Genomic DNA, 23,114 nt, shown 5'->3' on the forward strand with positions numbered 1-23,114 from the left:
GAGAGAGAGAGAGACGGTGTGTGTTTATCTGGGTTTTAGGAGTGTGTTATATTTCCTAAACGGAAAGGGTCAGAAAACGAAAGAGGTACGTGGCATTTGGAAAGGAATTGGGAGCACGAAACTTGTTCCAGATTGTTAGTTGTTTGATCATCCCAGCGACCTCAACAGATCCCAATTACCTTCTCGTTTATAATATGTTCATCTTATCATCACGACCTTCTTATATATATAGATAGATGTGTAATGCTACAGCTACTCCATCATGGGCTCACCTCAGCACTATTTGGCATTTTCTGTTACGTATCATTTGCAAATTTAGTTCAAATAATAATATTGTTTCGACCCAAGTTTATGAAAAGCATCTTTAGAGAGGAGTGATGGAGCGAATTTCACGCATTAAGATACACTTGAATCGATAGAATAAATGCTGGAGGTCTTAAACTTCTTTCTATGTTTTTTAATCTTGATCTGACTGAATTAAACGTCCATAATATGAGAAACTCTTCTTCAACATCGGGTACACATCTCCTGTGTTGAAAACACATGTGCCATTTTTTCTTCGGTTTCAATTTTGTTAACACTGTGAGTATCTATGCATGATAGTGACATGTGGATAACTTAATCAAATATTGCATATTAGTTATTTAGTTCACTTGCACCTTGTTCTCGACTTCATAATGATAACTCACACAGTCACCATATCTATAAAAATATATATATATATATATTAAAGAAAAATAACTTCAGAAAAATGTAGAAGGTACTAGATTGGTCCAACTTGTGGATATAATAAATGAACTCATATTGATCATTTTTCAATAATTTTTTATTTTTTTATTTGCATGATCATTTTTCAATAGTTATAGTTTAGGTTCAAAAATCAAAACTTAAGGTGATCTGGCCTCTTTTGATTTTTAGATTGAGCATAATTTTATTACAAGTCAATTAACAACCCTGATCATGTATTCATAACAATAATTTTGTAATATCATATATAACAAAGCAGCTGATATAGATGTGGGAGTGTATGGTTATACAAGTTCAATATGAACGATATGTTATCATTTGATCATTTATAATTTTGTGTATAGACAAAGAGTATAATGCAATAGATTCTATAAATTGGAGTTTTTAAAGTCATTACTCCTGGGCACATCTATAACCGACGTTAGATTATTGCAATTTATTTTTTCACCAACCGGGCACCAACTCTTTTTTAATGAGTTAATCCCCTTCACACACTAGCTTCGTAGCAAGTTAATATGCATCTACAACAATACCACTTGAATATTCCACTTGAATATTTGGGAAGGTCCAACAATTAATTTTCTTTCGGTTCTTATTAGCCTGTAGAGTTTGGTAACCGTAAAAGAGACAGGGACCTCAGTTCGCAGTTTGCTAAACCAACTTCCACATCCTCACCAACAATAGCATCACTAAATTTGGGTTTCACTTTCACCTAAATTTTTGACCAGCTTTTCATGGTTCTTCATGAGAATACATGTCTGAGACGCTTTGATTTGGAGAAAATGTGTTCAGGTTTAGCAGTTAGAAGATCCGTCACCTCTAACTCAAGCAAGCAATCGTACTAGTTACAAATTCATCAGAAATTGGCAACGGGAACTGCAATTTTCGCAGCGAACAAAAGAACATCGAAGCCACAGACGGCATACATAGAAACGGATACGCCAGCTTAATTTCGTGCCCTCGTCACTCTTTGAGCAGAACAGAAACTGACTCTTCATGGTTTCTAGCAGTTAGAAGATCGTCACTTTATTAACCCCTAGACAAGAAATTGCATGAACATCAAAGTCGTAAAAATTCTACAATGGAAGAACTAAAATTGCAGTGAACAAACATCAATGCCATAGATAGTACGCTCTTGATTTACGAAGAAACAGATAGGCCAACTTTCGAGCAATCAAGAGCGAGAGATCTCAACCTCTGCAAATCAAGGTTGGTGATGCTACATTTAACTACACAAACATGTGAAAAATAGAAAAGGTTTCTGTTATTACAAAACTTTGTACTGGTGGCCACAAGAAGTATTCAGCCTCTTTCTCTTTCTCTTTCTCAATAGTAGCGGACCACAAGTAAGAAGTAAATGAAACTACAGCTATGCAATGTGAAAGTACAGAGAACAATGTCACAATGTCTTAGACATAAAGTCTCAAACTGGTCTGGTAGATGGAATCGGCAAATCAAATGCTAAAAGACACTGCATAAAGAGCTGTACTTGTTCCTAGTTGTAAGAGAATCCACCTAAACGTCAATTCGCTTTATTGTCGATTCCCCTGAGAATTTCTTCCAAGATAACTAGAGTGTTACATATTGAAATATCTGCAATTGTCTATGAACAAGTGACCAAGAAGATCTAACATAAGACTGTAGTCTTTAAAAGTAACCTAAGATCTTCAAGGATCTAAGTGGAACATATAGAATCATTTAAACAACACTCTAGAAGTAACACGACAATGAGTTAATTTGGAAACAGCATGAAAGCAACAAATAGTTGATCAAAATAAAACTACAGAACCTGTCAAGAAATATATAGGGATGGTATGGAGAACCGACACTCTCAGGTACACAAAATGTCCCAAGTTATGCTCATAAACTGTAATTTTATTTTGAGACATGGCCAAACTTGAATTTGAGATGAAATGTAAGTCATGTAATTATGCAGCAGATGCTCTTACTTTCCTACAACAACTCCTTTGCTTAACAGTAGAGCTAAAAGTTGATTTTGATTTTTGAATAATCATGAACAGAGGTTTGCATCTGCTTCAATTTTTCTGCATTTTTGCCTCTTTTTTTATTTTTGAACTTTTTGTTTACTGTGAAGTTGCTGCTCACCTGTTAAGTTTCATACCAGAATATAGCAAACAATGGAGGGGGATTTCAGACGAAAGGTTTTAACTATTAGTGAACCTTGTAATCTTCTACACAATTTGTCTGGCTACTTTCTATTAGAATCAACTGGTTTACAGAAAAGGCGGAAAAAATATATATATATAATCTCTTTGGTTCCAGCTACTATTTTCGTGATGAGAATGAGAACTACAACAAAGAACTTAATTGTCATACAATGATCACTTGCTGATCATGAATGCTAATCTGGACACAAGTTTAGGGAGAGAACAACCTCTCTGCTAGTCTTCCATCAAGAAGCACACACATCTTTTCTACGATGGTCCACGGAGATTCTCAAGGCAGAAATGAGACAAACTGTAGGAATCAGCTGTCTCCAGTTTCTTGATACAGCAGTAAAGGCTACCCCTGTCACAACCCCAGAAACCAAACCATTCACCTACAGAGAAGAAACAAAACAAACATTATCCCTCAATAGACCATCATCAATCTAATCCCTTTACTATATCACGTTTCTCTATTGTATCACAGAAGTCTCCCTATTGGTTTACTTGGCTTATTAACAAGTGCTCCGAATATGGTGAGGATCATCAAATCAATTTCAAACCACACTCACAAAATGATAAAGGAAACAATGCTGATGCGAAGTGTATAATGTTTGAGAAGGGTCACTAACCCAATCATCCTTTCCCCGATATCTTTTAATTCCACAGTGAGTAGCAGCACAAACTCCACCAATCAATGCTGTAAACACAATAATGTCAGCTCATCCATATATGCTAAAGAAAAAAAAAGAAACAGATAAACATAGGTAAATTACCACATTGCAAGGTAGACTTGGCAACCTGCTTTGCCTGTACAGAACCAAATGCATTACTGAAGAGTTCACTTAAGAGATAACACCAACAAAAGTATACAAGAAAGAGTGGATACCACAAAACCAGCTCGATTTATTCCAGTCAGGCCTGAATTAACAAGATCAAACAAACCAAAGTCAGAACTAGTTTTACTATTTCTAATCCAAAGAAGTAAAAAAAAAAAGATTACCGAATTTACGAGCATCCTGGGGAGCGTAGCTTAAACCCCAAATGGTACCGGCCTGAAATCAGATGGAGTAAAACCAAAGGGTTATGGATACGCAGAATGCTAAATAGAAGGAAGTAATGAGTTGGGGGAGAGAGGATTGGGTTACCGCTCCGACGTTGAGGGTTGCATAAACGGCGAGGGAAGAGCACGGCGCAACGTCATACGGGTGCTCCTCCTCCTTTATCTCTCCGCCACCAACTCCCAACAGTGAATCGAACCCGCTCATTCTCAATCCCAACCAAGTCCAGGGGCGAATGTAAATTTTGGATGTTATGCACCTTGTTGTGATTTACCATAATTCTGTTTCTTTGTATATGTTTTAATTTCTAAATCGCTCTTTTATATATATATTATTGGAAATTCACCGGTATGAAAATTAATATGAGAGAAATTTTACATCTTGTTTAAGAAATATGATTTATTATGTGTGTCTTAGTCAAAGTAGAATCAATATAGGATTCGATATCATATTGTAATAGGAATATATATACTTTCCTTATGTATTGTATCCTCTATGTATAAAGGCTTATTCTATGAATGAAATAACAACGATATTCTCCCCAATTTCTCTCTTTCAATTTATTTCTCCCGCAACACGTTATCAGACACTTTGCTCTAACCCTGAGTAACCCTAGAAACTGAAAAAAAAATTCTGCCGTCCGTCACCTAGAAACCAAAACAGTGGCCGCCGATCAATTGGTTTCTCTGTGCGCTAACCCCTTCTATTACCATCAATGGCCGAATTGAAGAAAGAGGTTTATTATGTGGAGGTGCTTTTGTTTTATGAAGCTTTGGGACTCACGACCAAGTCACAATTGTCAGGAGGCCATGACGTGTGGCCTTTCTACCAAGACAATATATACATGTGGAGGAATGAAAAGAATTATAGACGTCATGGCATACAAAGATGATCAATTCCAGACCTAGATCTTCTTCGGCAAAAGATGATCGAAATTGGGTCGATGTGCCTCTGAACACGAAAAGCTAAGTTTTCTAGATCAATATTTACATATAAATATCACATATATATCAATTATTCGTGAGTCCGTGACAGGGAATATATATATGATACTGTGGCCTTATTTGAAATTTTCATTGCACACATATAATAGTCCTGTTTATATCAACGAGGTGCTAATCATATATTTTATCTTATGTTAAGAAGGCAGAGTTTCTTTGCCTTGCAAAAGGTGATTGTTGGAGATCGAAGCAACATCTGAAATCTCGGATTAGTTACGATAAGCACGCGACAATTCTTGGCACATGCGTGTATAAGAATTTCAAGCTTAAATTTTACCAAGTAAGCTTTAAATCAAAGTTCCTGCTTTCTGAGAATTGTGTTTTTATCGGGGATTTTCCAACTTCCCTTCTTCTACATCCCGACCCCTCTTATGGCGTGGGACTTTTGAGAAATAATTGAATCGTGGGGATTCATATGCTATGAGCATCGAAAAGAGAATTATGGCTATGAAAAAGTTCATGAGCCTCAGATGGACCATTTAAACATCATGGTTTTGGTCTAATGCAAATTTCTTGGAAATATTAGATGTCGAGGAAGTCGTTGGGACTGCGACACTAATTCTTCTTCTTGTTTCTCAAGATGTCGAAAAAAAAAGGGGCAAAAGAAATAAAAGAAAAAATGCCTAGAATTTACTAATCTCGAATCCAATGATATTGGATATATCACCTATGGGTGACTGACATCAAGAAAACCTCACAGCCATGACATCGCTTATTATTGGAGATGAGGTATGCTATAGACATAGATTTAATGAGCATCAATTTTGAGTATTGCAAGGCAAGTGCTAAATTAGCTACACCATATAAAGTATATAAATATATAAGAGAGCAAAAGGCTCATCACGCAGCTGAAGAAGAAGAAGTTGATGGCAGTGACGCCAATCTTATTTTTACATTCTTCAAATCTGGCAAAAAACACATTGATGTTGCAGATTTTGATTAGAGCATTTATTTTCCAAGAATACTTGTACAGGCTTCTATGCCTCAATTCATAAATGACGTTTGGTCATGATTCTTATTATTTGGATTAGATTTTGATTATAAAACCTCGATGTACGTTGGCATATTAATAAAGTCTTGAATATATTTCTATGAGATTTGAGCTTTATTTGAATTTATTATTGCAATGGCATATATATTCAAAGCTGTGATCATGCCTTATTCTGATATATGGTTCGAAAGAAACAAAATAATTTCACCATAAATGCACATGGTGTGGCAATATAAGTCAAAAGGGTGCGTGACAAAATATTTTCGACAAAGAATCGAAAAAAGTGAAATAGTCAACTATGACGAAAAAGTCAACTCTGACGAAAAGTCAACAAAAAGGTCAACTGAGAAAAATGTACTGTTCACCGTGAATAGTAACAGCAAAAAAAAAATGCTGTTTATTTGTGTATATTTACACTCGATACGATATGTCTTGAACATATGTTGACTGATCTCCTATAATTTGTCAGTTGTTCTAGGATATTCTGTATCTTTCTAGATATTCTTTATGTGTGCCTTGGCCTTATGCCAATAGGATATGTAGTTAGACTAGATCTATGTATTCATATCCTTACCATATTGGTATTGTGTAATTTCCTATATAAAGGGCTCCTATCAATGAATAAGATGATGACTCTCTTGCTATCTCTCTTTTACACTTTATACTTCATCACGTTATCATGCACTTTGTTCTAACCCTAAAGTCAATAGCCTACCATTTGTTTTCCAAACCCTAAAATCGGGCAGCCTTGTTTTTCCCGATTTCCGACCAAAATTCCGACTGCCCTCCGCCGAAATTTTATATCCCCAGAAAGCTCTCTCCGTCCCGGATCCAACGCCGCCGGCCTCACCCTAAGAACCGGCCGGAAAGTCTCCGAACCGGCCGCCGGAAGATTCCAGACCGCCGCCGCTACCGACCACCGGTTCGCCACCTTCCCTTGCTCCGATCAACCTGAAATTTTGACAGCAGCTTCCCCATCCAGAGCTGCTCCTTCTGTCAAATTTTCAGCCCCAAATTCGAAGTATAAGTAGGCAAAACGTTGTTTCTCCTCTCAGCAGCCTCTAGAAACCAAAGATTTCAAGATTGCTCGTCTTCCAAAGAAACCAGAAAGGTATGTTTTGAAACCTTAAACTTTTTCAAGTTCAATAACTCGGGGAGGATAAAATCCTTTCCTCCCTTCTCCATCTTCATTCTATGCTTCGGATTTTGTGTGTGCAGGTACCAAAAATCCCGGAATTTTATTCGCGGGTCAAGAGTGTGTTTGATCACTCTTGCTTCCTTGTCCGGGTTGTGTATGATCAACCCCGACCTTTCTCCGGATTGTGTTTGATCAATCCGAGGCCTTTTTCGAATTGTGTTTGATCAATTCGCGGCTTTTTCCGGATTGTGTATGATCAATCCGAAGGACAAACCATTAAAAGCATTGTTTGTGACCTCTATCGAGTCTCATAACAGCTTGCTTTTGTATGCAAGAGCAACGTCACATTCTGCTCATTGAGTTTTGACGTACTCGATACCTAAGGCAAATCTTCACTTGGTATCTGTGGAACCTTTCACTGGAAAAGATTAAACCACATATTTTGACCCCCAGGCTAACAAGCCTAGATGCCGAGATTTCATATCTCCTACGCTCAAAGTTTTTGACGCGCCACATCGACAAGCATTCAATTGCAATCTGTGTAAAAAGTAATGACCACAAAGTACTGTGGAATGCACTCATGCAGCGTTTCTTGAAATGTCCATATAACTCTACTTGTTGAGTTATTAGTCAAGTGGATTGCTTACCACTTTAATTGACTACATATTGTCGATGATCTTTTGTGGCATCATGATCCATAACCTTTAGCGGATTCGATCATCATCAAGTTCTCTAGGTCCTCCAAGTTGGTTTGGAATTATCAACGAGACTTGATTTTGATCATACATACGGGAATTGTATATATACGCTAATGTGATAAATTTATTTAGGATTATCCCCTAATGTGGGGACAACAATATGGGTCATAGCAACGGTAGAAAACGTCGTGCCGATGTCTAGAAAAGAGGGGGAGGTGTCGGCGGCTCTAATAGCGACACTCCCGGTCTAGACACCATTTTGTCAAAACTACTCACGTCAGCTCATGACAATGCAACCGTTGTGGATCTTCGGATCACTGGTTCAAGATTGTCAAGCTCCTTCAAATTATGAATGCATACAAAAAGTACGAAAAATCAACAGCTCTAGCTACCCCTGACTTTGATGTCATTGGCTAGACATTGATTTTCTTTCCAAGCTATATGTAATAAGACATCGTATCGATGTCCTTTGTTTATTCGAGACCTCGATATATACTCACATTAGCAATAATGAATGCCTTGGGAATTTTTTCGAAGTGAAACTATTCTCCTCTTATGGTTCATATTGATTTACAAAAAAGATGTATATTCTTACATCGTCCTTAGAGACATGGCATATTGTGCGGATTTTGGTCCATTTTTTTAAAGGTGACTCATGGCACTGCATCCTCAAAGAGGATTGCCCACGTGTTTCCGGTTAAGTCTTCTACCCTATAGCGGATTTTCCATCATCAATTGTTCAACTAGGCTCATCCAAGCTCAATGTGATGTCTTAGAATTGTCCGAAATTAAGGAGTTAGTGGTTTCAAGTGTGCCTTGCACTACCGACCCTCCACGGACATGCCTGGTCATACTGACTTGGAGTTACCGAAAGATTTTGATTTTGGATCCCCCTACGCTATTAAACCAATTTCCGTCTTGCAAAAGACGTTGAAGACTTATCAAAAACCGGAAAATTATCATCATGATCGAATCCTCTAGGTCCTCTGAGTTAGTTTATGTTCATATCAAGAAGCTTTTGCTAACTAGTCATGGAGTTTACAACCTTAGAACGACCGAAAGGACTTGGTTTTGATCATACACACGTCACTTTTGGCTAAGGCAAAAGCCTACATGCCACCTGCAAGCTTCACAGCTTTGCACATGCCAATTCTACGAAAAACAGCAATCTGTCCCTTCTAGACAGTCAACTTCGTTTGAGCTTTGTGAACAGCTCCGGATGAACCAGACAGTGAACTTTATATCATTGGAAAGCTCTACGAGTTTAGTTTTCAGAACTTTTCGCGGTTCATCCATATCTATTTTAACGAAGAAGTTATGGCTGTTTTAGTGAGCAAAGGTCATTCTGCGCGGAAATTTTTATGCACTCTCGGGATTGCAGCTTTTTGTAGCTTCGTTCAATCCTTCTAAATGGTTCAAGTGAAACTATTTACTCTCTTATCTACTCCATTTTGTAGATCTGTCTCATCGAGACATTGAGTGCTTCGCAGATAGTGGAACTATCCACAACATTCTAAGGAACCGGCAACTATCTTTGGATTTTGTGCCTTTGTAAATCTTCTGTGACTACAATGATTGAACCATACCGGTTATTCAAGGACACGGTTTAGCTTAAATCTTGATGCCTCATGACACCATGATCAATGTCACAGATACCCTCTATGCATTGAGAGGCAATCGAACCATATTGAGCTTTAAAGACATTCCTGCTAATAGTTTTCATTTGAAAACACATTGTGAGAATGAACAAGAATTCTTTTGTGTATATCTTCTCATGAATGTGGACTAAAGCGCATCTTGGAGAAATTCATGAGTCAATCTAGTGGACTGTATGTCACTATGATTCGAATATCGAATCCTATGTTGTCGCCAAACATGATATTTGGGACACTGACTCATGTAGGCTTTAGTTTGACCAAATTGGTCAACCTGGAAGAGATATAATGGTCTAAATTTTGAGAAATTCTCATGGACATCCATTCTTCCGCTCAAAACGAAGTCATTTGAGATCTAGCATCACCATGAAGCATGGTGGTGACCCGGGGGACATTGACGTCACCCAAACACGACTCCAACTTCTTGGAGGTCGTCCGGTCAATTCCTCAAGCAATTGAGGTGCACCGGCCTTCCCTCGATGTCACATTGACCCCCTGCAATGCTCATTCCTAGTTTTGAAAACCTATTCTTTAGCTAAATTAGGAGTGAGACCCTCCTACGCTAAATGACACAAAAGTGAACATTCTATTCTTACATCAAACTATGTAGATAGATACAACCAACTTGCGGACACCTTTTATGCTTTATGGTGTTGGTTGAAGTGTTAGCATACTGGTCACGTGTTACACTATTATCTACTGTTTATGTTGCTTATACTTCTACGGGCTCACTACCCATTCTTTAAAGAAGTTTATCGGGATGTAAGTTGAAGTGTCCTGTACCCCATGTTCACATGCAATACGGTCTCATCGAGGCTACGACTAAGCAACTTTAGCTTGTCGCTCGAACATTATTGATGCGCACCAATCTTTCTATTGCGTCTTGGGGATATGCAATATTTGCATGCAGCTTTACTATTCATCTACGACTCACCATCATTGACTATTGTTGTACTACAGCTCGTGACTGTGTACCAGGATTGACACGAAATTGTAATCCTTGAGCTCGACAGGATTGAAACGGATCTCCAATCCTTGAGCTTAGCTAGATATTTATTCTAGGTGCCAAATCGCACTGCCACTGCGCACAATGATGGGTCATTTGAGATGAATAAGTATTTAGGTTGGATGTGAACCTCCACCTATAATCCGCATATGTAGAAACCTTGTCAGGCGATCTCTTTCACCGCTATATTACGGATGGTCACTTTGATGAGACAATATTCCCACCGTTAGGGGGAGATAAGAACACAAATGTTCAAGTGGAATGACCTGAATTGTCGTGGTTTGTCCCCACTAAGTCTCATCTTGATCCCAAATGCTTAAAGTGTTAAAGTAACGAGATCACATGCTGCAAATATGTCTGCAAGGATTGATGTCCTATCAAGAGGACATGGCTCGACCAAAAGGTGTTGGTCTTGACGCCATCACCATGGATGGTGATATATTGACGCCATATAGTGGCAAAATTGGTGTCACAAGGCCGTGTGGCTCCCCAAAAGGAGGGAGGCCCTTAGGTTCGATATTTTCTCGTACTAGGAAGAAAGCGAGCTTGGCACAACCTGATCTATTGATCAGTGATACTCAAATCCATCTCATGAAGTCTGAATTGTGATTATCGTTGGGGGACGCCTCAATGTCAAATCAAATCCATATAGAGATCTCTACAAGTATTACACTAGTGTACATGAGCACATGGGATAATGAGTCTACTATCGAACCACCCTTCGTTGATGGATATCAACTTAGTTGATTGGCCTAATGGAAAGATGTGATCCAGCATAACAAAGAGATAGGTCCTTGGGCAGGTGATGCCGACACCGCAAGCTAAACCCTATCAACTATACTTTTGTTAGATAGCGTAGTGAGAACAAGAGCTTAGACTCACCTTATGGCGCGGGTCTCTCACGAACACGCACTGAGATCGACTACGATGAGATATGCTCTCGTAATGGATGTCATTGAACTCCACTACTTTGTCAGTTTGGTAGTTTCCGAATAACTGAACATGCAGCCTATGAATGTGGTCATAATAACATTTCTATGGGATCAGGGATATACATGAAGGTCTTAAACGGACTTCATTCATCCGAATCAAGTGGCTCTAAACCACACGAGCATGCGTTTGCTAAATGTATTGAAATGCACATGGACTCTACTTGATTTGGAAGGGATATGATGAATTATGCATTTGCGTGTTCATTCCGGATTTACATGGACTCTTGATGGATTAAGAGATGCCAATATGTATCAACATCCGAAGAAAAAGATCTTGGGAAGACACGGTCTCGATAAGACACTCGATGACTGTATTGATGATGATTTTTCATCAATCGGCTTAGGCGCTCTAACGAAAGTGAGGCCTACATATACTCCCATGATTAGTTAAAGTCTTTACTCTAAAGAGAGATCCGTTGTTTTGCCTAAAGCAAGATGACAAATATGTGTTCAGAGATGGAGTTCCCATCTAAGTATAATAAGACGCATCAATGTATTCAACACAATACGAAAGACTTGACATCTCATTCGCTACGAAAAGTTGTAAAGCTAAGTGTAGCTATGCGCCCACGCAACGTCAATGTAATGGCAGTAACTCCTTTTTCAATACTTAATGGTATGAAAGGTTGAGGCTTATTCTATTCCTACATAAGAAAGACACATCAATAGCGAAATCAGAATCTGCCAAGTTTCGTAGGTCAAGCTCCACGGGACCTACAAGAAACCTCACTCACTGGAAAATGGTGAAACTGGTACCATTGGAAATATCTATGTGTCTACTTTCCAGGGACACCAACCATTTGTTCATACCTATCATATTGAGTGAGTTATGGCCGTTTTCGTAAAGTATGACTAATCTGTCCGAGAATCTGATTTTGGCAAAACAGTCAACTTCGAAGGGACTTTGTGAATAGCTCCTGACGAACCAGAACCTGTGTAATATACGGTTGGAAAGCTAAATGAGTCTAGTTTCCAAAACCGTTTACGGTTCGTTCATATGTATTTCCTAGAGGAAGTTACGACTGTTCTAGTAACTGAAGGTCATGCTGCACGGAAATCTGATTTCCTGCACGAACTTATGTTTTGAGTTTACAAGCGGCCTTCTCCTCAAGATCTAAGTGTAAAAGATCATTTGAGGACAATACGGCATGATTTAGTTAATCATTGTCCAATGCCACATTTAAAGACATGTTAAAGAGCATTGACATGCTAAGTTGTTGAAATTTCCGTGATTAGTAAGAATCAGGAAGAGCCCTATGATTGATGTAAAGATCAGGGGGAGGTGCAAACTTCAGGGGGAGTCTAGCACATATATACATATCACTATCAAATGTGAAGGGTGCGTTGTACTCTTTTTCTCCTACGATCAAGGTTCAGTTCTTCTCCCACAGGGTTTTTGTGATTTGACGAGGTTTTTGACGAGGCAACAGATCAGCACCATCGATATATCAGCGCGCGGCACAAGGGGGAGTGTTCTAGGATATTCTGTATCTTTCTAGATATTCTTTATGTGTACCTTGGCCTTATGCCAATAGGATATGTAGTTAGACTAGATCTATGTATTCATATCCTTACCATATTGGTATTGTGTAATTCCCTATATAAAGGGCTCCTATCAATGAATAAGATGATGACTCTCTTGCTATCTCTCTTTCTCTACACTTTATACTTCCTCATCAGTATGTTATTTGGAGAGATCGAATATTTAAAGTCGATAGTATGACTACCCACACAATATCTAAAAGTAGGTAATTATTTGTGGAATAATGTCTTATAATCCATTTGTGACTCAGATGATTGCATCATCACAATTAAAAAAAAAAGCGATAGAATCAATTTTTTGTCTTTATGGCACTATGATTATTATCATTGAATCTCTTTATGCTCCAAGAGCTATTCGAACCCTTATCAGCAATAAATGATATATTGCCAACGATTATCATGTGGAAACGCATAAGAGAGAATGTACATGAGTTCCTTTGCATTACCTCTAATGACTACGGATGTACACGAGTATTAGAGAAGATTATGTGTCATTAGTGGGTTAATTTGTAACCACTATTATAATTGCTGAATCCAACAACATCATATGAGATGATTTTGGGATTATGACACATATAGGCTTTGACATGACAAATTAAGACGTCATGATCATGGAATGATGATCCGTATATTGAAAATAAAAATATCACATGGACATCTATTATTTTGAGTGAAAAGAAGCAAGAACCAAAAGAATATGGTTCAAGAGGCATATTGCTACTTGCATAAAAATGCTGCCGCTCCCCCTAGGCGGCTTTGGGACATTTTTGATGCATATATTGGTGTAATCGTTCCCTATTATGTTTCTCAAGTTAATTACGACTTTATGGCTAAACCAAAATCTTCATTGGTATGGTTACTTCTGAAAGCCAATTAATCACTCAATTCATAAAGCCTATTTCTTTGGAAAATTAGGATTGAGATCATCCTATGCAAAAGACACATATATTCTCATAATGTTCTAAATTACATTGAATCCAAGGGGATTCTGTAGACATATTCAACCAACTTGCGGACATATTTGATATTTTATGGTGTTGGTTGACGTGCATACACGCTGGTCACGTGTCGCACTATCGTCTACTAGTTATATATGCTGCTTATAACTTCTAGCACAAATTATATATTGGGCTCACTACCCATATCATCCCATTCAGTCAAGTAGACTTGATAATGCTAGAGAGTTTATATCGAAGATTTCGATGATTATTACACATTATTGGGATTAATATTGAGTATAATATTCCCGTGCACAACCCAAATGGTCTCGCGGATATTCAATATTAAATGACTACGATGGTAGCTTAAATTTTGGTAATGCACACCAATTTTTCCGCTTGGGTTATGCGATTGCATGCAGCTATACTAATTCATCTACGAACCATCATCACTTAACCTATTTATGCGTTAAAGCTAGTGACTTACGCATTTATGTGCCAAAATTGTGCAGCCACAGCACACTATGATAGGTTCTTAGACATGAATAAGTATTTATGTTGGATATAAGTCTCTAACTATAGTCCGCTTTGTTGAAACCTTGACAGACAATCTTTTTACCGCCATATTTGCGGAATGTCACTTTGATGAGACAATCTTCCCGTCGTTAGGGGGAGATAAGAACAAGAAAGTTCAAAGATAACGACAGGAAATTGTCGTGATTTATCCCCACTTTGTCTCATCATGATCCTCAAAACCGCACAATATTAAAGTGCGTAGAATAATTGATCTTCATAACGTAACAGATTTGATGCCTGATGCGTTATCTAATATTGTTAAAGTGGCGAGATCATAATATACATGCTGCAAACATGTCTGTAAGGATTGATGTCCTATCAAGAGGACATGGCGCCACCTAATGAATTTGGTGTCGACGCTGTCACCATGGATGGTGGCATAGTGACGCCATAATGTGGCATAATGGTGTCACAGGCCATGGCTCCCCAAGCAAAAGGAGGCCTTATAGGTTCAATGAATACTCGCCCAAAGGAGTGAGCGAGCTTGGCACAACTTGATCCGTTGATCATTGATACTCAAATCCGTCTCATGTGAATATTTATGGATTATGGTTACCATTGGGGGACGCCTCAATGTTAGAACCAATTCTTGAAATATAGAGATCTCTACAAGCTATAAATTACACTAGTGTACATGCAGACGTGGGATATTGAGATACCGAACCTTAATTCGTTGCAAAAATGCAAACGTAGTTAATATTGGCCTAAAAGGAAAAAAGCGATCTAGGCTTAATTGCAAGAAGGGTATTTGGGTTGGTGATGCCAACACCACCAAGTGTAAAGCCTATCAATTAAATAAGTCTTTGTTACAAAGCATGATTAGTAGACTCGCCTCATGGCGCAAGGCTTGTCATATTGCCATGGGATCGACTACGAGAAGACATATTTTCTCGTAATGGATGTCATTGCACTCCACTACCTTGTCAGTTTGGTAGTTTCCGAAAAACTTGACATGCAGCTTATGAATGTGGTCACAATATCTCTATGGGGATCTTAGTTAAGAGATATACATGAAAGTCTAAGATGAACTTCATTTACCCAAATCAAGTGGCTCTAGACCACGGAGCACGTTTACAATAAGGTTGAAAAGTTCCCTAAGTGACAACTTGATTGGGAAGGGATATGATGAATTATGCCCATGCGTGTTTATTAAAAAGGACAAGTTCTGGATTTTCATTATTGCGGTTTATGTCGATGACATGAATTCTAATTGACTGTTGATGAACTAAGAGATACCGCTATGGATTTGAAATCCGAATTGAGATAAAAGATCTTGGGAATATATGGTTTTGTCTCGAACTAGAACTCGAGCACCATAATGATGGTATTGTCCATCAATCGGCTTATATTATGAGATATTAAGGCACTCTAATGATGATAAAGTGAGGCCTATAACAATTCCCATGATCGTTCGTAGTCTTGACCCTTAAAGGGATACGTTTCGTCCAAGGGATGATGGCGAACACGTTTTAGAGGCTGAATGCCTAATATAAGTACATTAAGCGCATAATTGTACCGAGAAAAGATATACAAGACACGACATCTCATCCATATTATGAACTTGTTAGCTAGATTCAGCTATGCGCCCACGCGTTGCCTATGGATTGGCATAAAAATAATCTTCGGATACTCATGATATTTTTGGGCTTATTTTATCCCTATAAAGAGAAGAGAGTATATGGCATGATGGATTGCATCACATAGCCATTGCCGCAAGCCATGCGTAAAGAAAAACGCATTAAAGGCAAAATCAGAAAATCTGTTTTTACAGATCAGTCAACTTCGACAGAGCTCTGTGATCAGCTCAGGACGAATCTGATTATGAGTAATATATGGTTGGAAAGCTACGGATGTGTAGTTTCCAGAATGTTTTACGGTTCATCCATATCTATTTTGAGCAGGAAGTTATGACTGATTTAGTATACGAATGTCATGCCACGCGTGAATCTGATTTTCGACGCAAACTCTTGTTTTGAGTTCTTGGGCAGCCTTCTACTCATTCTACCAAATACTTGTGATGTTTTGGTGTGATTTGCTGATATTGAGTATCTCTTTAACCCAAATAAAGGTTGTTTCCATGTGAGCTATGTATTGGGAAACAACGTGATATCTTGGTGAACTAAACAGAGTTTTGTCGCTATATCTTTGAATGATGTCTATATGATTGCTCTACACGAAATTGTTCGTGAGTGTATATGGTTGAAGCCGATAATTACACATATTCTAAGAGCAAATGGTTTAATGTTTACCACATATGAACCTACATACTTTTATGAGGTTAATGATGCTTGCATTCAACATATGAAGCAATGTTTTACCAAAAGCGACAACACCAAGTATATATCATGTACGTGATCAGCAAAGAATGAGTTTTCCTCGTGATCAAAGTGAAACAAGTTAGATATGAGGATAATATAGCATATCTTTTTACTAGATCACTGCCTAAGATCACATTTGAAATACATGCCTAAAGCATTGGTATGCTTAATTTATCTAAAGCTCCCATGATTGTAAGAATCAGGGGGAGGTGCAGACATCAGGGGGAGTCTGGCACATACATATGAATTTCAAATGTGAATTATGCATTGTACTCTTTTTGTTCATTCGACCAAGGTTATTTTTGCCCATGAGGTTTTATTGTTACTTGGCAAGGTTTTTAATGAGGCAACATGGAATGCATCTGAATGTATCATATTACTTTGACACGGCACAAGAGGGAGTGTTTAAGGAAATATGATTTATTGTGTGTGCCTTAGTCAAAATAGAATCAATATAGGATTCGATATCATATTGTAATAGGAATATATGTACTTTCCTTATGTATTGTATCCTCTATATATAGAGGCTTATTCTATGAATGAAATAACAACGATATTTTCCCTAATTTCTCTCTCTCAGTTTATTTATCCCGCAACACATCTCAAATTTCTAAATACACATACCACTTTTTGGTAAAATTTTTAATTACTGATTTAACCCTCATAATAAATAAAAAAGAAAACTCTCTGCAGTAGATCATAAAACAATTATGATTTATCCCTCATAATTTGAAATTGGTTTATACACAAATGATCAACATGGCTGAGGGTTACAATGTCTCAAATCCCAGGAATACAATTTTGTCAAGATCATCAATTACGATCTTGGCTTCTCTTTCTTCTCTTAGCTTGAACATGACCAAAAATAATACAACCAAGACCTTCAAAGCCTTGAAATTAACCTTGAGAGTACCAACAACATGAGTACATGACCCTTACATTCAAATTAACCAACAATCAACACCTTGTCATTCTCTTTAATATAATTCAAACAACCATCGTTAGTCACAAAGGCAACAATCTTGTTCCCATTTTTCAAAAACTGGATCCTTTTTGTGTTTCATCACAATCACATCATCTTTGTTTTAACTAATTAATTAGTTCTCTAATCTATATTTGGTTTATCAGAAAGAGAAATAAGAAACTAGCTTTGTTGTCGTCAGGAAATGAGGAAAGGAGAATAGGGAGGAAATATTTGCAGTAGAAAGAAACAAGAGGAAAGGTAAATGAGGAAATATGGGGTAAAATATGGCAAAAAATTTAAGAGAATGTGTATTAAGTAAATAGAGATGTGTGAATAAAATTTCTCTTAATATCAGTACTTGTTAAAAACAGAAATTTCTTCGAGGATATTTAATCCTTACGTTCAACAATCTATTTGTTATTGAATAATTAAAACATATTAGAAGTGAAATACGTTATCTAATAATAATTAAAACATAATATTGGATTTATGGTAGTATCAAGCGAGATTAAGTTAATCACAACAAGGCTAAATAAGCTTGCTTTGATAGACCATACAATTACTTGAACAAAAGCTGTGCAAGAAAAGTTACATGCTTCCTTGGCATAGCATGTATGTTGCTACCACTGGTGGATCCAGCCCCAGGCTCACCTGGGCTTACGCCTAGGTGAGATCTCAACTCTTAAAAAAAAAACTAGTTGAAGAGAAAACCAGCGAGTATTATAGTAACACTGCTGCACTTTCAATTCAACACCAGCCAATCACTTTGTCAGTTAAAATATTAGACTCCCAAACTCTTCATCAATGTCCACTCACCACTCCTCCCTCTCTCAAACATTTAAAAAGCCCCCAAATTTTCAACCTTGAGAACCACCCCCACCTCCCATCACTCCCCCAAAAAAACTTTCTGCCACCAAATCCCTCGCACCTATAACTCTATAACACCAATACCAATGACTTGAACTCTTTTGTTAATCGTAACTACTCTTATTTTGTTTGAGACATTCTAAAAAAAACATTCGTATACTAAAATGATGTCATTTTGGTAACCCTAAAATTAAGTTGTTAAACAAAATTTCTCACGTCTTTAAAATTAGTTAAATTTTTGTTTTGTGTGTGTAACTATTAGCCCGGATAAGAATATTATCCTGGATTCGCCACTGGTTGCTACCACATAACCCTAGGGTGTCAACCGCTATGCACATTGTAGCATAAACCTTGTCCAATGGGGTCGTTATTGGCAATACAAGCAAGTAAGCTAGCAAGAAAGAGAGCGAACAAGCGTGATTATACTAAAAGCAAGTACGCACTTGGAGAGTGTTTTGGCAGATTGGGCATGTCTTATTGTCAAGACTGAAAACACTATTGTACTTTTGTATCGAGATCCATGCAAATTGAAGAAAAGATGGTGAGGCAGAGAAAGAGCAGTCTATCACTATGCTTCTCAGTCCTCACCATGGGCTCTTATTTTTCTTTTAGCCCAAACCCATCAATTGAGGCCCATAAAAGGATAAAAACCGGGAACCCCAAACCCTAGCATGTTATTATTGTTGCTGGGGGCAGTAGAAAACCCTAAATAGCTAGCAGAGGAGACGAAACGCAGCCGAAGCTCTCTAGCCAAAAACCCAAAGGTAAGCAGCACAGCCCCAACTCTTTCTCTCTCTCTGAGTTTCTAGGGTTTCAGCTTTGAGATCTGATTGGTTGATTACTGTGTTGAATCGCAGAAGCGAAAATGAGCCGCCTAGCTGTTTCGGGAGCCAAGGGCAAGAAGAAGGGAGCTTCGTTCGTGATTGACTGCGGGAAGCCGGTGGAGGATAAGATCATGGACATCGCCTCACTGGAGAAGTTCCTCCAGGAGCGAATCAAGGTCGGCGGCAAGGCCGGTGCTCTCGGTGACTCTGTTTCCGTCACTCGTGAGAAGAACAAGATCACCGTCACTTCTGACTCCACCTTCTCCAAGAGGTACTTGCTTTTTGCTTCGCTTATCGTCTAGTTTTTACAGATCTGGTAGTATCAGTTTTGTCCTGTATTTGGATATGGTTAGGTTCTTTAGCTGTTTCGTGTGGAAATTGATTTGGTTTTGGTCATTGTTTACGCCGTAACACTAACTGTGAAATCAAACTGTTCAGCTTAGAATTAAAGTTATAAACTTTCGTAGCAAAGGTTGCGGGTTGTTACTGTCAAGAATGCTGTTTTAGCTTATGCGGTCGCTATGTTTTCATTTGACATCAATGTTTGAATCGCATCACGTGTTAGAAAATATTGTCATCAGTGTACCTCTCTATCTCTTTGGCTCATATTGTTTGATTGAGCATAAAGAAGGGGGCTTTGGTTTGGAGTTTAGGCTTTACTGTACTGATTTTGTGGATCATTCATAATTCTGTTTACATGAACATAAGTTGCAGAAGTTTAGTGTGCAATGTGTGTGATCCTTGTATCTTTGGCCGTTTTGATTTCTGTTGGAGATGTGGTCCTGTCCGGAGCTCTGTTTTGTCAATGTATATAACATTGTTCTGCTACTTGATATGTCAGGTATCTCAAGTACTTGACCAAGAAGTACCTGAAGAAGCACAATGTGAGGGATTGGCTCCGTGTGATTGCATCGAACAAGGACCGCAATGTGTATGAATTGAGATACTTCAACATTGCAGACAACGAGGGCGAGGAAGAAGACTGAGAAATCAGCTTCCTATTTTGAGGCAATATCCATTAAGCTTAGTTCTAGAACTTATCGTGTTTTTCCCTGGCTTGATAGACTTTTATTTGGGCATGACTTTGAAATTAAGTTTATCCTCAAGAGTATTTTGTACTGAGATTCAGTTTTTGATTATCACATTGTCTTTCTGGTTGGTGCAATGCATATTGCTCTGAAGGTTATGTTTATGAGTTCAATTTGTTGATAATTTGATATTTTCATCACTCGGTGCAAATAATGCATCTCATTTTGCAAATCCTACCCTGATTATGGTCGAAGGGCTTGTTTGTTTACATCCGAAACCAAATGCGGCCGTAGATTTTGACGAAAGAACTTGGAGTTCATTGGACTTGAGAATGTCCAATATTGATGTTTTGATTTTAGATTAAATTCCTGCTGAGACCAGGATGTAATAATATCTATGTTCCCTCGTAAGGATGGTTTTTGACTGCGTAACTACGAGAAGATTGTATGAACTTTGCCCTATTAAAACCGGAGGACAGACAAGAGACAACCTATTAATGTCAATTCTGGTTTAACCAATATACCTCAAGATCCCGTCTTAGTGGATGCTTCAATGTACGTGAATTGAACTTCTGGTTATTTTTACTCTTAACACGTGTCTTTGTTATCTCGAACCGAACAGAGACAAACCAGAGTCGCCAAGAAAAAAGCCCCGTTCTTTTCCTATGTTAGACCATCTCTTATCATAGGCTAAAAAGCTAAATTTAACTTATGTTTACTCCCACCATAAGCTAAATTACATTTTTCAAGATAAAAAATTTGGCTTGAGTTATTTGGTAAGCCAAATTTGACTTATGAAGTTTGTAAGCTAAAATTAAATGTTATTTTATTCAACTTTACATTTCTCTTTTTAATTTACACTATCATCAAAATTAAAAATTCGTTACTCACAATCATTGCGAAGATCTCGATGAGATTTTTCATATGAGCTCCATATCGAATATATTTATATAATATTTTTTTTATGAGTAATTATTGATTTAAACAAATATATGAGAAAAGAAAAATAAGTGACTTTACCTTTAGATTTAGCTTATGGTGGGAGTGTTTTTTAAAGCCAAAAGGCTATAAATTTGATTAAGTTTGGTTAAGAATTTAGCTTACGGTGGGAGACTATGATAAGCTAAAAAAAGATTCCATAGAATATTCTTATTTTATAGGTTAAATTTGGCCTACCATGAGAGATGCTCTTACAGGTCGAGTCCTCAGCCATGAGAGAGCGATGGAGATATTTTGATGAGCATTCATTACTGCTGCAAACGATGAATTCAATTCGTTATGTTCATCATCATTGAAACTGACTGATTGTGGCTTTCAGGAGATTGTTTGGTTTGCCCGCTATGATCTCTTTATCATCTTCGTCTATTGGGCTGCCAGTAGTACCCAACTACCAATACTGATCTATTGATCTCAGCCCAATTATAGTTTCAGAAATCCCACACCGTAAAGAAATTGTTTTGTTCTGGTGTTTATATAAGCTGATATTTGTGTTATTATTGCCGAGCCTTGTAGCGGGGCTTGTAACTAAGTAGGGCATTAAAGTGATTGATGTGTGGGAAGCTTGGTCCGATGAAGTTTGGTTGTCTTGGTTTATCACTCTAAACACATCCCTACCTTAGAAGGGTCCCCCACTTGATAAAGATGGGTAGCAACCGTGAATTGTGAAGATTTGGATTCTCATATCAAGATAATAACCTTTCCTCAACGTGCTGAGTCCTCACACCACAATCACTTTTTTGTTTTTGGGAAGTGCTATGATCGTGTGTGTATGTTTTACTAGCTCTACAATATAGTGAATATACAGCATAGTAGCATACACAAGCGTGTTCTATAAGAGTTTTCCATGTTCTAGCACTTGCCTTCCCAAATTAAATTAGACTCCTCCAAAAGTGTGATAGATCATGGGTATTGCTTGCTTCATGCTTTCCAAATTCGCAATCTTGTTTCTCAAAGGCCCCCTTGAATTCATGTGCAACAAGTTAAACAACAAAACAAATAACCCTATGTACCATACACTAAGCAATCACCACCCATCTTGATCATACTAATTATGCTTTTAATGTAATGGACCAAGAAGTACTTGAAGAAGCACAATGTCAGTGATTGGCTTCCGATGATTGTATTCAACCATAATGTGCACGAATAGACCTACTTCGACATTGCTGGAGGAAGACTGAGAAATCAACCTCCTCTTGGGCAACTCTTCGTTAAGCTTAGCTCTAGGCCGTGTCGTCGTGTTTTCTGTTTTATCTATCAACCTTTATCCTGCTATGGAGTTATAAGCTTCTCCCGGAGTCTTTGTACTGAGACTTGGATTTTGATCATCTCATTATCTTTCACAGACACAAGAACCATAGGTGGAAGTAGCCTGATTAGGGAGACTACAAGACCAGTTCACCCTTTACAAGATAGAAATAGCAGTGTTCACTTACCCTCTCCTCTGACTCTCTCACAGTCCATAAATCTCACCTCTGCAGTCAAAAAATAGATGTATATGCATTGACAATTTACTGTGACTTATCAGTGTAGCTAAAGCCATCGTTTGCATGGACCACCAAGCAGTAGAACTGGTGTTTTCTCAGTTGGCAGCCAGGCTTCATTGA

At 37.9% G+C, this 23,114-nt stretch overlaps 3 protein-coding genes across 3 annotated transcripts in view; 1 reads left to right on the forward strand and 2 right to left on the reverse strand.

The window, feature by feature from the left end:
- Positions 1–552, reverse strand: part of LOC101313960 (monoglyceride lipase-like) — a 3,386-nt gene extending 2,834 nt beyond the window's left edge. Inside the window, exon 1 of the mRNA XM_004292613.1 lies at positions 522–552. Coding sequence (XP_004292661.1) covers positions 522–552 — 31 coding nt within the window. The remainder of the gene's footprint in view (positions 1–521) is intronic.
- Positions 553–3,016: 2,464 nt separating this feature from the next.
- LOC101308532 (outer envelope pore protein 16-4, chloroplastic-like) lies at positions 3,017–4,241 on the reverse strand. The gene is made up of 6 exons (XM_004290748.1): positions 4,061–4,241; positions 3,916–3,967; positions 3,802–3,833; positions 3,689–3,722; positions 3,545–3,612; positions 3,017–3,307 (listed from the first exon to the last, which is right to left on the reverse strand). Exons 1-6 carry the CDS (start codon positions 4,178–4,180, stop codon positions 3,161–3,163), a joined length of 453 nt encoding a protein of 150 aa, XP_004290796.1. The 5' UTR covers positions 4,181–4,241; the 3' UTR covers positions 3,017–3,160.
- A 15,100-nt stretch (positions 4,242–19,341) lies between these two features.
- LOC101308829 (60S ribosomal protein L22-2-like) lies at positions 19,342–20,827 on the forward strand. The gene is made up of 3 exons (XM_004290749.1): positions 19,342–19,423; positions 19,517–19,754; positions 20,325–20,827. The coding sequence occupies exons 2-3, from the start codon at positions 19,525–19,527 to the stop codon at positions 20,467–20,469; spliced, it is 375 nt and encodes a 124-aa protein (XP_004290797.1). The 5' UTR covers positions 19,342–19,423; positions 19,517–19,524; the 3' UTR covers positions 20,470–20,827.
- Positions 20,828–23,114: the final 2,287 nt, after the last annotated feature.

This window comes from Fragaria vesca, linkage group LG2, assembly GCF_000184155.1.
Source record: "Fragaria vesca subsp. vesca linkage group LG2, FraVesHawaii_1.0, whole genome shotgun sequence".
Lineage (NCBI taxonomy): Eukaryota > Viridiplantae > Streptophyta > Magnoliopsida > Rosales > Rosaceae > Fragaria > Fragaria vesca.